At 36.3% G+C, this 15,091-nt stretch overlaps 1 protein-coding gene across 1 annotated transcript; it reads left to right on the forward strand.

The window, feature by feature from the left end:
* Positions 1-7,379: 7,379 nt before the first annotated feature.
* Positions 7,380-12,982, forward strand: LOC141249500 (uncharacterized). Its single transcript, XM_073669644.1, has 11 exons — positions 7,380-7,860; positions 8,296-8,377; positions 8,505-8,550; positions 8,632-8,730; positions 9,787-9,855; positions 9,937-10,294; positions 10,369-10,505; positions 10,946-11,219; positions 11,334-11,459; positions 11,620-11,721; positions 12,822-12,982. The coding sequence occupies exons 1-11, from the start codon at positions 7,380-7,382 to the stop codon at positions 12,980-12,982; spliced, it is 1,935 nt and encodes a 644-aa protein (XP_073525745.1).
* Positions 12,983-15,091: the final 2,109 nt, after the last annotated feature.

The raw sequence follows: 15,091 nt of genomic DNA on the forward strand, positions 1-15,091 counted from the left end.
AGTAGATCATCTCTCAAACTCAGAAGTGCAGGGATGGTGGCCAACGATGAGTCCCATTTGTCTTGAACGAACTCCCAAAAATTGATCATGTGTCACCCAAATTGCTTCAAATCTGAAAGGCCGTCTGCTACGATCGAAGACGACTCTCGGTTCCAGGCAAATAAGGATTGGCGCATGGTCAGAACTGAACTTGGGTAGGTGACGAGTGCAAGCATTGGGCCAACGTAACCAAGCTTCCACATTCACAAAACTTCGATCCAGCCGTTTCTCCACTCTCGTTGAAACTGAATTCCCACGTGCCCAGGTAAATCGCTGTCCTTTATAGCCGAGATCGATTAACCCAATTCTCTCAACAAAACTTATGAAAACAGGGGAGTCAAAGTGAAGTTTCCCAGATCCTCCAACTAAATCGTCCGTCTCAAGAACGCAATTAAAATCTCCACCAACCACCAACGGACCACTGATAGAAGAGACATAAGAACTGAGCTCATCCCAGAACACACGCCGCCGGTAAACCGAAGGAGGGGCATACACAACGACTAGATTAACTGAGAATTTGGGTACTGTAATCCTCACATGAATAAAATTCGCTCATTTATGACACACATCCAGCGTGAGATTATTGGTTTCCCAGAAGATCCAGATTCCTCCAATTCTGCCCTCTGCCTCCACACGAGTATAATTCCTAGGATTGATGCGAGTGCAAATACGATCAGCCCGGATCCCTGAAATTTGTGTCTCAAGAAGAGCCAAAATGTCCACCTTATTTCTTCTCAAAATATAATTGACATTCCTAGCGAAACCGTTCTTCCCGGTGCCGCGACAATTCCGAATTAGTGTATTCATTTGGATACTTTTGGGGTAACGAACCGAATGTGGTTAGGACGATTCACCATAGACCACCATGGCACCACCATCCAGGGTGTCCTTCTGGTTGTCCATCGCTTTCTACTTCTATAAGGCTAATATCTTGATCAACATCCTCAGTAATCTCGACTATCATTGGAACTGATTTCATGAAGTTCTGGGCTCCTGAGCAACCAATGTGAAATTGATAGCTAGATGGTGGGCCCAATCCCAAAGTGAATTCCGCTCTAGATCTCTTTGATGGGCCTGGTTCTAATTGACAATTAGGCCCATCAGTCTCTGGCCCATCCACCGAAATCACACTCTCAGCTGCCTTTTTTGCTCGTGCAACTTTTCTAGCTAAATTACGGGCTTGGTTTCTCCTCTTATTTCTTTCTTTATCCTTCTCCAAAGACCTAATTTCTTCCTCTACAATCTCCTCCTCAGATTTTCGTAGCCTATCCAAATCCACATCAGAAGTCTGCGCTTGACGAGACACATGTTTCCACATTTTTTCACCCTTTTGGCCTGGTTTCTGAGCAGACTCCTCCCTAGGCTTTTGTTGACCCTCAGATCTACCTTCTTTTATCCCCTGTTTGTTAGTAGAAGACTGTCCTTCACTGTCCTTCTGCTGCTGCGCCGAACTAGCCATTTGTTGTTTCCCATGAGAGCTATTGCGTGAGGCCCACGCAGGTTTCTTAGGCATCATCCAACCTCCTCTTTGTTCATCCCCAACTGGTCGTCGGCGAGACAGATTAGGAACTCCGGCTTCTTTTTTCAACAAGTCAGCCTTCTTTTGGATATTCACCGGGTCAGTTGGGCAATAAGGCTGAAAGTGCCCGAAATGCCCACAAGAAAAACAAATTGCATTTAACTTCTCGTACTCAATAAGATACCTGCCATTGTTGACGTAGATGGACCCTTTGAGCGGCTTGGAAAGGTCCACTTCCAGACACACCCTCGCAAAGCGACCTCTGTTCTCTCCCGCAGTGAGTTTATCGACTTTCAGTACCTTTCCTATCCAGCCAATAACAAGCGTAGAACGTGGGGTTGATAAAAGTGAACAGGGAGGTTCATCACCTTGATCCACACCGGAGTGACAGCCACCGTATCCTTGAATGGATCAAAATCTGAATACCACGATTTTACGACCAGATAATGATTGAAGAGCGTCCATGGCCCCTCAGTTAAGACCTTCATGTAATCTTCTTCAAGTTGGAAACGGATTAAATAATAGCCATTGACCTTATCAATCACCTTCATCTTCCCTCTAGGCTTCCACAACAGTTTGCTCTTCGTTACCATTACATCGTGAGCAATTATCGTCCCAAGAGTTTTGACGATAACTGTATTAGCCCAGTTTGCGGTAAGTGCTGAAACAACCTCCTCATCCACCGTCACGCGCGGATCCCCGTCAGTCCCTTCCGGAAACGCAGTGTGGATTTTCCCCATGAGGAAATCCAGTGGGAGATGGTGATTTGTTGGCTCCTGTTCTTCGGCTCCCACCAGTTTCTCTTTCCAGGACATGTTGTTTTTCACTCCTTCATTCACATTCCCTGCTTTAGTACTTGCTGGCAATTCATCCTTAAATGTGGGTTGTTGAGGAGGATGATTGGCCCCATTAACTACAGGTTGTTGAGAGGAATGATTAGCATTCAATTCCATTGTGATTTCCATTTCAGCAGTATTCCCCACGTTAATGTCATGAGGAATAGGAATAGGAGGAATAGGAGGTGGAGGGGCCGGCGGCGCCAACACTTCCATGGCGGGCTCGGATGAAAAGTGGCCGGCGATTGGAGGTTGAGGAGAAAGGGTTTTTCAGAAAGGGAGCTTTACTTACTGTAGAAACACAGAAGCAAAATTATGTGAATTCAAAGATCTACGGAGCAACGTGGAACAGATTCGATTGAGCAAAGAACGAAGAAGGTTGAGTCTAAACTCTTGAGAAAGCTTTAAATAGTTTTGTTTTAATGAATATTAAGATTCATGTATAAAGTTTACAATTTTTTTTAAAGTTTGATCTATAAAGAGAATAATTTGATTTGTGATTAGGATTTAACATTATAGAAGTTATATTTTAGTTGTTTCATAGACGTTAAATTTGGAGTCGTTCATTTATCTATTATTTGGATTATAGCAGTACTATTCACCATGTATCACCAGTTCATCTAATAACTATTCATTATCTCATCAAATCTCACAACTTAATCAAATCTCAGATCTATAATAAACTCTCTTATAAAAAATATTATTTATAATTTACATATTAAAATATTCCCATGCATGGCACGGGATATACGCTAGTTAACTGTTAACCGCTTTATAAAAATAGAATTTTAATCTTAATATATATTAAAGCAAAAACTATTTCAAACCTTCTCAAGAGTTTAACCCCACCATTGTTTATGTGTCAATCTTCTATTTGCCACACTATTTTCTCTCCTCTTTATTAATATTTTAGTCTTTTTTTTATCATTTATATATATTAAAGCTATAATGGGATATATTATTTATTTACTAATCAAATCTTATCAAATTTTATTCTTAACCGATTTTCTATTTAAGAATATATATTATTCCTAGAATCTCTTATTAGAGTGATAGTTATAAATAAACTCCCACGTTTACAGGAATACATTTCTAAGATAATTTTATCTTAATTTGTTTAATTATTAAATTTAAATAATTATTCTAAAAAATGACTTAATAAAATGTTAAAAAAAATCCTTTTATAAATTTAAATTACTTTCAATTAATAACTATATCAAACATATATAGACATATATTTTAATATATAATGAATACTATTATAAACTACATTTCTTCCCTAAGATTTAAACTTGTCATAATTTATATTTTTGTTATATAAAAACAAATCCAATTTTTGTGAAATCTGTTTTAAAAAAACTTTCAACAAAATAAAATATTTTATTCGTAAATAAATTTTTTGTATAAACATGACAAAAAAGTTTAAAAGTTTGATCCATAAAGAATACAATTTAATTTGGGATTCCGATTTAGCATTATGTGAGTTTGATTCCGTTTCATAGAAGTTAAATTTAGAGTCGATCATTTTTATATACTAGGCTCTTTATGCTCGTGCTTTGCCCGGTCTTTTTTATTTGTTATATCATATATAAACGAATATTACTTATGTGATATACTCTCATATTAAATGATTAAGGGGCATAAATATGGTGTATGAGATAGCTACGGATAATTAGATGATTAACTAATATATGATGCTCCACTCAACAACCCTAATGAAGTGATGAGTACTAATTATAGAAAAAAGGAATGAAAAACACGCTCAAATGATACCATTATCAAGTTTACATGAAAAACATATAACAAAAAATCCTTATTTGATTAATTTGTATATTGAGCATATTTACAATATTTTTCTTGACCAAGTGTGCAAATAACATGTACAATTTTAAGGATAAGAATGTTTAAGGTAATAGGAGATAGAAAAAGAGTAAAAGAAATAAGATTACTGAAAGCGAGATGAAATGCTTTTACGTCTCCAGACTCTCCCATAGAAGTGAGGTGGGCGGGGTCTACTCAAAACTATTCTTCTAACATCACATCGTCATTTTTGTTGAGACGTCCGGCGAAAAAAGCAAGATGGGCTAGCGATTTGGTGTTTGGAGTGTAGGCTTGCATCTAGACGTGGGTTGATTGTTGCTATGGTGAAGCCGCGTGTACTTCATTGGTGAATTTACGTTAGATATTGGATGAGGAAGTTTAAGAGGGAGTGAATGGATTGAAAACCCTATAGTAAAGAGAGGACTAAGGGTTAAGGAAATTAATGGACGATTGATATTATACCGATAATTAAAAATTGAGGATTTATATTCATAACTTCCATATATATTGAAGGATGTAGTACTGATTGATGGAGATGGTAGGGCAAAGGAGATGAAAGGTGAACTGTGGAGAGGAAGTTAAAAAGGTATAGATGAGGGGAGGTGAAAGGATTTTAACAGTAGTTAAGAAGTAGAAGAGACAAATTATAATTAAGATTCAATTATTAGAATAAATGGATGTGGGGTATAAACGAAAATCTTAAGGGGAAAAATGGTTAAATGAATTTTTTTTAAGAGTAAAATTGGAACATATAGGTTGATTTGAAGTCATTTAGTGATCCACCAACTCCAAAATTATAGTATATTAGATGGATCAGATTAGATGTTATCAATCGAAGAATATTGCTTGTTGGACCATGAATGATGTAAAGATGAGACTTTAATCTACTTTATTGCGTTCTTCTTCTATCAAAACACATGCTTAATAGGGAGTATTAGATATTGAACTGAGTTTTTAGTTTATAATTTAGTAGTTGAACGTTGTTTGTTAACACAAAACAATATCTTTTGCTAATCAAGTGCATGTATTTGGAACTTTTTATAAACAAATATGATTTACCTATGTAGGCTTATCTATCACATATCACTGGAACTCTTGTCTACTGGATTTTTTAGACACAAAACATAGACAACTTAATTATTTTTATAAACAAAACAAAGGCAGCGAACTTTATCAAACAACTTACACGCACTAAGAATATCAAAGTCTCATCTCCTAATAACATATCCCAAACCAATTTCATTTAATTAAATCAGCATAAGCTTCAATCAGTTTCATGGAACCAATACCCATTTCGTGAAATTTAACCTCTAAATTCGTAATAGCTAAATGAAAAGTGTTGGGAATTACCTTTAAAGATAAAGTTGGTAATTGCTTTTTTTTTGCAAGGGCTCGAATGATCTTCGAATCACGAAGACAATGCTTAATTTAGGGTTGGAGACAGAAATTTGTTTTTGGAAGAATATATAGTTGTTCATAATTCATCCTAATGAAAAAGGTGGAAGGGTGTAATAACTAATAAACTGAAAAGACTATTCAAAATTCCAAAAATGCTTCGGTTGGAAGATGGAGAACATTTATTCTCAAATAAACTAGTCTATATAAGTTACGACTTATCAATGGTGAAAAGGATGTCAATTGTTTTGAATGAAATGGTATTGATGTGTGCACCGTTAAAATTCACATATTAAAGTAAAACGATGGAAGTCAGACGGTTAAGGTGGGATAATGGAGGTGATTTGGGAATTAATAGTTGATTTTGAAAGTAATTAGGGGTAGATGAGAAGGTGTTTACAATAATGGAAGGGAGATGGAAAGACGGAGTTATGGAAGAGAGAGAGGATGCAGTGAATGATGGGAGACGAAGAGCTAGAGATGAAGGAGAAATGGGGCGTGTGAAATGTGAAGAGAAATTGAGGACGGGAAATTGATGGAAAAAACTGCAAATAAAAATAAAAAATAAAACACAACTTTAAGTGGGGACGGAAAATTGATGAAAGAAAAACTGAATTTTAAAAACTAATATAATTTGGTTATTTTCTAGAGAAAATATATGAGTAGGATGTTAACATTTGTTTTTCCTTAAAAATACTCAATTATATAGGTTGTAGATTAAAAGATCATTATTGAAGATTTAATGAGGGTGTAATGGATCTCCAACTCATTTTTTTTGTATTATATTAAAAGATTATTATTGAAGAATAGCTATCAAAACGTCTTAATATTGTCCATGTAAAATGCCACATAAAAGAGGGATAAATTGGATGTGTAAATAATGATTTCCTGTGTTAATTAAAGAGGTTAAAGTGAGGGTAACGAGGGAGTAGTTATGAATATAAATTGTTTGGTGAAGTGAGAGTAGGGGTAGAAAGAGAAAAGTGAGGTTAAATTGGAGATAATAAATTGAACTCAAACTCAACTTTTATAGTATATTACTATTATTTGAATTATACTAGTACTATTCACCATGTATCACTATTTTATCTAATAAATACTTATCATTTCATCAAATTTCACAACTTAATCAAATACTCCCTCCGTCCCCTAATATAAGTCTCATTTGCTTTTTGTGCACTATTCACATTTCTAGAGAATCTTTCTTATTTCTCTCGATATGTACGATAAAACATAGTCATGTGGGGTCTTGTTTGATTCGTCTTAATAAGTACTTTAACAATATCTAAAATTTATAATTTTTGTAGATATTCACAATACAAAACGTGTCTCGGCAAATGAGACAAAAGAAAATGGAAAGATCAATAAAGGACAGAGGGAGTATCATATAAGAAGAGTATAAAAAATATTATTTATAATTTATATATTAAAATATGCATAAAATATTTACTAGTGTTTTTAAATTAAATAAATAGTGATTCGGGTGCTGAGATTAAAAAACCCGGTATTCATGGACTGCTCGCTAATTTTATAGCTTTACCAACTCCTAACAGAAATTGGACTGATACGTGTGCTTGGTTGTTCGCGGAACTCTGCGGAATGCATGATTTATCTTTCGCATATGAACGGTCCAATATGTCGAAAAACATTTAATAAACCCACTCCGGTTCTTTTATTTATGGAGAGAGAAAAAGAAAAGCGAAAAATTTGGAGGGAGAAGAGAGAGAGAAAGGGAAAGAAACAGAGAAGGGGGGCACAAGAGCACAAAAATGGGTAAGGTAGTGGAGAAGACGAAGAAAAAGAAAGGCCGGCCTTCTCTATTGGATCTTCAGAAGCGCAATCTCAAGCAACAGCAAGAGGAAGAGCTTCGTAGGCAGCAATTGGAACAACAGCAGCAATTACGAAGATCCCACAAAATTCAAAACCCTAACCCTAATAACACCCCTACGCCTATTCGCCGATCCACCCGCCGGAACCCTAATCCCGACTCTGGAGACGATGAAGCTGCTTATGACGCGGCCGATGACGATGCAGACCAATCAACTGGGAAGCGCCGGAAAGAGAAGAAAATTAAACTTGTTTCCAAGTTGCCAGACTCGTCGGTGAACTCTGATTCGTTGAATTCGGGGTCGAATTCGAACCTGGAAGAGGAGGACGATGCTTCCGCGAGCCTTAAGAAGCGGAGAATCGAAGCAATTGGGGACAGATCTGGTCAGCGAAAGGATGATAAAGTGGTGGGTTGTTGTTTTTGTGTTAAAAAATATATAGTTTTGGAGGGAATTTCATTTAGGTATTAGTGTTTCTTAATTTGAAAAGTACCACTTTTCTATCCAGAATTTGTATTAATTTGTTGAAATTCTTTTTCCTGGTTTGAAATTATGACGGTGAGGGGTGAAGTTGTTTTTTTTCGAAATTTATAGAATTTCGCGCATTTAATTTGGAACTTTAGTTTATTTAAATATATATATTACTGATTTGCTTACTCTATCAATTTCAAATCCTTTGCTGATTTGGACACTGATATTTGGACTTGGTGTGCAGGCTGGTGGTGGCTCTACAAATACAAAAAGTATTGAGCAAGGTTTGCTGAATCTCTGTTTAACAGTTCAATGCAGATTAAGTTGCTCGGCCTTCTGGTTATCTTGCTCTGTTAAATTGCTGAATCTCTGTGCAAACTCTGTGCAGATTCTACGTTGGGTGATGATGGACCGTCAACTCCATTGCCAGATAAAAAGTTGTTGCTTTTCATTCTTGATAGACTTCAAAAGTAGGAACCTTTGTGTTTCCTTTCCTTTTCTTCTTTGACTTGTGATATCTCAAGTTTTTAGCTTTTTGAATATCCCTATGTATGGTTGTGTGTCCTCGTGCCTGAGGCTGTTGGTTTTGATGTTCAGGAAGGATACATATGGGGTATATGCTGATCCTGTGGACCCCGAAGAGGTAGGGGTGTGAAAGATTTTCTTCTATTTGGTTATACCTACGTGTTATGTTAAATCTGTATTTTTCTGGCTCTTGTTTCAGCTGCCGGACTATCATGAAGTCATCAAGCACCCTATGGATTTCAGTACCTTAAGGAAGAAACTTACAAATGGCGCATATGTCAGCTTGGAACAATTTGAGGTTGGTGTTATTTCGGGCCTTTTCAAATTCTTGTTCTGTAAATTCAGTTTGTTCATCTGTTTGTGGAAGTTAATACATGTTATCCTCTCAATCCACGTGACTGAGTATTAGTTCCTGCTAATTCTGTTTTTGGCTTTTATAAACCTGCACAACATAGAGATTCATGATGCAATTACAAGTCATTGAAACAGATTTTATAGTCTTGGGTGAGTACTTGGTGAAACTTGTTTACACTGGCTGGTGGAGTTCCACTCATGCATGTGCTTCTACTTTATTTCTCTGATGTTCGTATGCAAGTTCAGATTCTAATTTGAAGGATGATATGTTAACGCCTGCTTCTCAGATTCTTAAATGATTAAAATTATCATAGCTAGATTAGCTTATTCTGACTGCAACTCTAATTTGTTCTGATAGAGCTATTGAAAGAGGTGTACACTGTAAACATTATGCACTCTTTCTGATTTTAAAGGTCTCTTAAGTAGCAGAAAAACAATCTGTATGAGCAAGCTTCTATCTTATCAACTGACTTTACTGAGAGCAAATCTCTTAGGACTTTCAACATATGCTTGCGAATTGCGATTGCCTGCTGTTGAATACGATAATGCTCTGTTTCACTACATTCCTCATAGAAACACAAATGTCACAATTGAAAATATGTAATCCTCGTGCACATTAATATCTGATGACTGGTATGGGTGTCCATGATATTACTGGAAGAATTTCAAAGGATGTTCTTCTAAGAATGATAGCCACTGATGCTCAAGAACATATGTACTTGAGAAATTGTGAACTACTAGTTTACACAGGTAGAATACTAGTAGTTTAACTGGTGATTGTAAAGTTTGGGTTTGGTATCACTGCCACATTTTAGTTAGTATCTGTTTCAAGTTCTTCTTTGATAGAAGAAGAAAAAAATGATTCTACCTATTTCATAGTACTTGTCAAGGATGAGAAGAGATGATGTATATTTTGAATGAAATTATTCACTTTTCCTGTAACTTTCATCTTTGAACTTGACTTTTCTCATTCTGATTCATATCCTTTGTTCTCTTGCAGAAAGATGTATTTTTGCTCTGTTCAAATGCAATGCAGTACAATGCTCCAGATACTATCTATTTCCGACAGGTACTTGAAAATATGAAAATAGAGTGTCTTTTCAATATTTCTTCTTCTTTTTGTTATGAGTTTCTGCTCCTTTTTAATCAGGCACGGTCTATCCAAGAACTAGCCATGAAAAACTTTGAAAATCTAAGGCAAGAGAGCGATGATAATGAGCCAGAGATAAAGGTTGTTAGAAGAGGTAGACCACCAACCAAACATTTGAAGAGACCAGTAGGCAGGCCTCCACTGGAGCGCGTTGTATCTGATTCCCCCTCTGCAACTCTTGCCACCGCCGGAGAAAGCTCTACGCGGCCTAATAATAATGATACTAGAAAGGCTAATAATACTGTAGACAGGTATGCTTCCCCAGATCCGTTTGGACGAATGAACTATGGGTCCCGCCAAGGGGAAGTTTATATTAGTTGGTCAGCTGATAAATATAACCGAGCTGATGAAATAATTGGTATGTCGTGCAAATAAAGATTTGTCTTTGTTCAGGCTCGGCTCGGCTCGGCTAAATTGTTTCAATTCTTACAGGCTCTATGAAGCATGGAAAGAAAGTAATGGTAGGTGATGAGAATAGGCGCAACACATACGAATGTACATTGGGTGGCGTGCAAGACTCTTCATCTGCTTTTGGAATCTTTCAAGGACAGCACAAGCATCTTGTTCCTGTGAGAATCTTTTCCTTTCTGGCTCATAGGCTGAATAGTTAGACCTAGCAATTGGGTCATGCCGGTCGGGTTCAGATCGAAATTTTATCGGGTCAAGCGGGTTTTGATGGTCGGTCGGGTCAATGGGTTGCGTTACATTTTAGTATTTTTTTTTTTAAAAAAAGGCAAAAATATTAAATAAAATTTTTTATTTTATTTTTCATGCATTTTAATTTATAAGGTCTTACTCTTGACCTAGACCTGGAAAAAGACGACCTGATCTGAAAACCGACCCGACCTATTTCCAGGTCATACAAACCCAACCCATTTTCACTTAACCCGTTTTGACCCGACCCAATGAGCCAATATATTTATGGGTCAAAGTATGACCCGACATAAAAATATGAAAATAAAAAAGAAATTAAAATAAGGCTAGTATAACTGATTGTTGTTAACCACAGGTGGGACTCCAAACGGAGTACGGGTATGCAGAAGCTTGGCGCGGTTGCAGCGAAGCTGGGGCCCGTAGCTTGGAAGGTGGCTTCCGAAAAGATCTCGAAGTGTTTGGCTCCAGGTGTCAAGTTCGGCCTGGTTGGGTTGTTGAAAATGACTTGGAATCCGTACGCCCTAACTCCTCCTCCGCAACTCCACCAGAGAGCAATGACATGAAATCTTGTCCCGTTGTGCAGCAGCCACTAAGACCCTGTGTCAATGGTGTGAACGGCCACTTACGGAGTTAAACTCCTCGATATCGCGGCCGCCAATATTAAACCCCGATCCGCTAGTGAGAATGATGAGTCAGCAGAAACGAACCCGGAAAATCCGGTTGATTGCGTATCAGAACAGAAGGTAGGATTGAGTCCGCCGGACCTCAATGTAGGGTTTCAGACACCTGGATCGCCGACTGGGAGGACAGAAACAACTATGCAGCAGCAGCCGGAGTTGGCATTGCAGCTATGATGATAGTTACTCCTAGTAAGCAAATTTATTGCTCTCACAATTTTAACCCATAGCATGTTAATTAAATTAAAAAGATTTCTTCCATTTGCATTCTCGCCTCATTTATGTATATCTTTTTTTTTTTCCTTCCATTTTATATAACTTAAAAGCGTACATGAGTTGTATGGCTTTTAAGTTAGCACCGTAGCTTGCCAGAGGTGCAATACCGAAAGTGCTGCAACTGAGGAGCCCGGATTGCCGAAACGAAGCGGTTTACTTTTGACTGTACCAGTTCTCTGTAAATTTTAATCATTAGAATATGTATTGTACTAGTAGTATTTGATAGTGGCTCATATTTTAATTACAACTAATTTGAAAAGACCCGGCTCCGAGAGTAATTAGTCATTGAATTTAACTCTCTAAGCAATCACCTATAAGTTATAGGCTATAACTATTACTCCCTCCGTCCCATAATATAAGGGACAAAAGGAATTCTTTGATAGAATTAAAAAAAGTGTGATTATAATGATTGAAGGAGAGAGAAAAGTAAAAAAAAATGATTAGAAGAGAGATATAGAGAGAAGAAGGAAAGCGAAAAGTAAAAAGTAATGATGAGATGAGTGAGAAGAGTAAAAAGTGTATTGGGATAAGATAAAGTAAAAAAAAAAAGTTTCTAGAAATAGAAAATGGGAAGAATTTTTTGGGACGCCCGAAATGGAAAATGTCCCTTATATTATGGGACAGAGGGAGTACTAAATTAGAAATTCTCATTTGTATCAATCATTTAATAGGTTATTATAAATTAATTTAGGTCTTTGTTCTTATATTCTTATTATTTCATAATATTATTCTTGGAAATTCCTAATTAGTGTTGTTCAAGCTTTTATAAATTAGATATTCTTTTTTCTATAAAAAGTTGGTCATTTTAATCTCATAATTCTTGTATTAAAGAAGTTGTTATTCTAGTTATTTTTGTTAGTTTTTTTTAAAAAGGCCCTGTTGAACAAATGCACTAATGGACTAAAGTAAAAGCGTTTAATGTATCATGGACAATTAATAGGGATATTTTTGTCTATTTATTATTTTTTTTAATAATTGTATAATATATTTGAATGACAACCTTTTTAATATAGAGGGAGTATTTATTAATAAATGGAAGATATACAAGCAATAGCAAGCCAAGTAATGCTTTTCAAAACAATCGAGGACTAGATTCATATCACCTCCAATACAATCTCACTTTAACTTTACAATTATCTATAATCATTTTTACACAGTTATTAACATGAACACTCTCACTTTTAAAGATGACTTCATTCCTATATCTTCAAATAAAATATATAGATAATAAAGCTATATCAAAAGCTTTGAGCTAAATAGACCTCTTCCCTTGCTTAGACATTAGCCAAGTAAACCAATCCATGACAGAATTTTTCCAAGCACTTATATTGTGCCATCTAAGTAATGCTTTCAATACTGCACATGAGAAGGAGCATTGTGGCCACAAATGTTTCTCAGTTCCATTACCTCCTCTTCATAGCACACAAGTTAGAGATTGAATGAGACCCCATCAAGCTAACTTCTCTCTAGTATGGAGCTTTTCCAACACCACCATCCAAGCTATCATAGCCCACTTCTTAGACTGCCATCCTCTCCATACAATTTTCCACACTGGGTTAGGACTACCTTGCTGTCTAAGAAAATCATAAATTTCTCTACATTTCATCTCCCCCATTTCTATTTCTACACCACTCCAAGTCCACAAAGGTTTCAGAGTGTAGAAATAGAGAGTTAGAGATGGGAGCAAGCTTGTATCTAGCCTCATCTTTAACTCTTATCAGAATCCTTTATATGCAGGAGTCACCTTGCTTCTCAACTCTTTGTCAAAGATCCTCACCTTTGAGAAGGACCTCTCTAGCCCGCACTTTCCACATACTCTGACAATTACAGTGAGAATTACATTTTTGATGAAAATAAGACGACCACTAAGACAAATAGTAGGGATAAGAATCTTGAGGTCACCAAAAATTTCAAGAATTTATGGATTCAATGTTAAAATTGTTATGAATTAAATTATAAGAAATTGTTGAAGTAAAAAATGAGCATTTGTGATGAATGCGAATATCATTTGAAAATGAGTAGTTCAGAGAGAATCGAACTCTCGATTGATCCAGGTACTTGGGCTCCTATGGATGAAGACATGGTCTCGACGGATCCCATTGAATTTCATTCGGAGGAGGAACCCTATAAAGATCGAGATTCGCGATTACAGACGATATAACTAGTAAATATGTTCCTCCTCATGCCAACATATTTTATTGTCTAGGCGGAATTACCCTTACTTGTTTTTTAGTACAAGTAGCTACGGGGTTTGCTATGACTTTTTATTATCGTCCAACTATTACTGAGGCGTTTGCTTCTGTTCAATACATAATGACTGAATCAAATTTTAGTCGGTCAATCCGATCAGTTCATCAGTTTCTCTCATATGAAGTTCAAAAATAAGCTTGAACATGAGGTCTTATTCCAGTCTAAGACCTCCTTAATAAGCTTGAACATGGAATGCAGGAAGATGGCTAGCCTTCTGAAGCTTCCTACTCAGCATCTCCATAACCAGTACAAAAAGAAAGGGAGACATAGAATCTCCTTGCCTAAGTTCTCTCTCACCTCCAAAAAAACTTTAGGTTCTCCATTTATAATAATAGAGAATCTAAGAGTTCTTACACAAATCATAATCCATCTCAGCAACTTCTCAGGAAAGTTCAAAAAATGCAGAGAATACTCCAAGAAATCCCAACTAACACAATCATAGGCCTTCATGACATCAACTTTAATCATACACCTAGGAGATTTAGCAACCTGTATTTAACCACTAATGAGATCTTGGAAAACTATGGAGTTGTGTATAATACTTCTACCTGGAACAAATCCACCCTGGCTCAGAGAAACAAGAGAGTTTAAGATGCTCCTGGTTCTAGTGGTGAAGATTTTGGTAATAGCTTTAAAGATCACATTGCAGCAAGAGATGGGTTTGAAGTCCCTTACTATAAGAGGCTTATCTACTTTAGACATGAAAGTAACAAATGTAGCATTAGTTTGCTTCAGAAGCTATCATGTCACAAAAAAAAATAGCTGACAACATTCATTACATCCTTCCTATCACACTCGAGCTAGATGTGAAAAATAAACTATTGAAATCATCAGGTCTTGGGGATATAACCTTGTTTATATTGAAGAAACTTTTCTTAATCTCAGTAGCAGAAGAGATCATACACATACTGTCATGAGAGCTGCCATTAATTACTTCAATAGGAAGGTTAGAAAAATTAGGAATACTAGTTTCCACTCTACTACCAAGTAGCTTGATGTAAAACCCAACAATCTCTCTAGCAATATCTTCCTGATTCTCCAGAACACACCAAGATCATCATGCAAGACATGAACAGAGTTAGCATCTCTTCCTGCATGCAAGCCAGTAGATGTCTCTTCACCAGAAGCTACCCAATCAATTTTAGCTTTATGAGTAATAGCTTCCTCTCTTTGTTTCCTTCTAAGAGCAGAAAATTCTTTTAACTTTATGAGTAATGGCTTTCTAGACTGGATATTTCATAATAATTGTAAGGATATTTTATAATCTTTTATTTTTTTATATATTATTAATTCATTAT

Source organism: Phyllobates terribilis, unplaced genomic scaffold (assembly GCF_046119375.1).
Source record: "Phyllobates terribilis strain yellow unplaced genomic scaffold, ASM4611937v1 Scaffold_4664__1_contigs__length_58436, whole genome shotgun sequence".
Taxonomy (NCBI): domain Eukaryota; kingdom Metazoa; phylum Chordata; class Amphibia; order Anura; family Dendrobatidae; genus Phyllobates; species Phyllobates terribilis.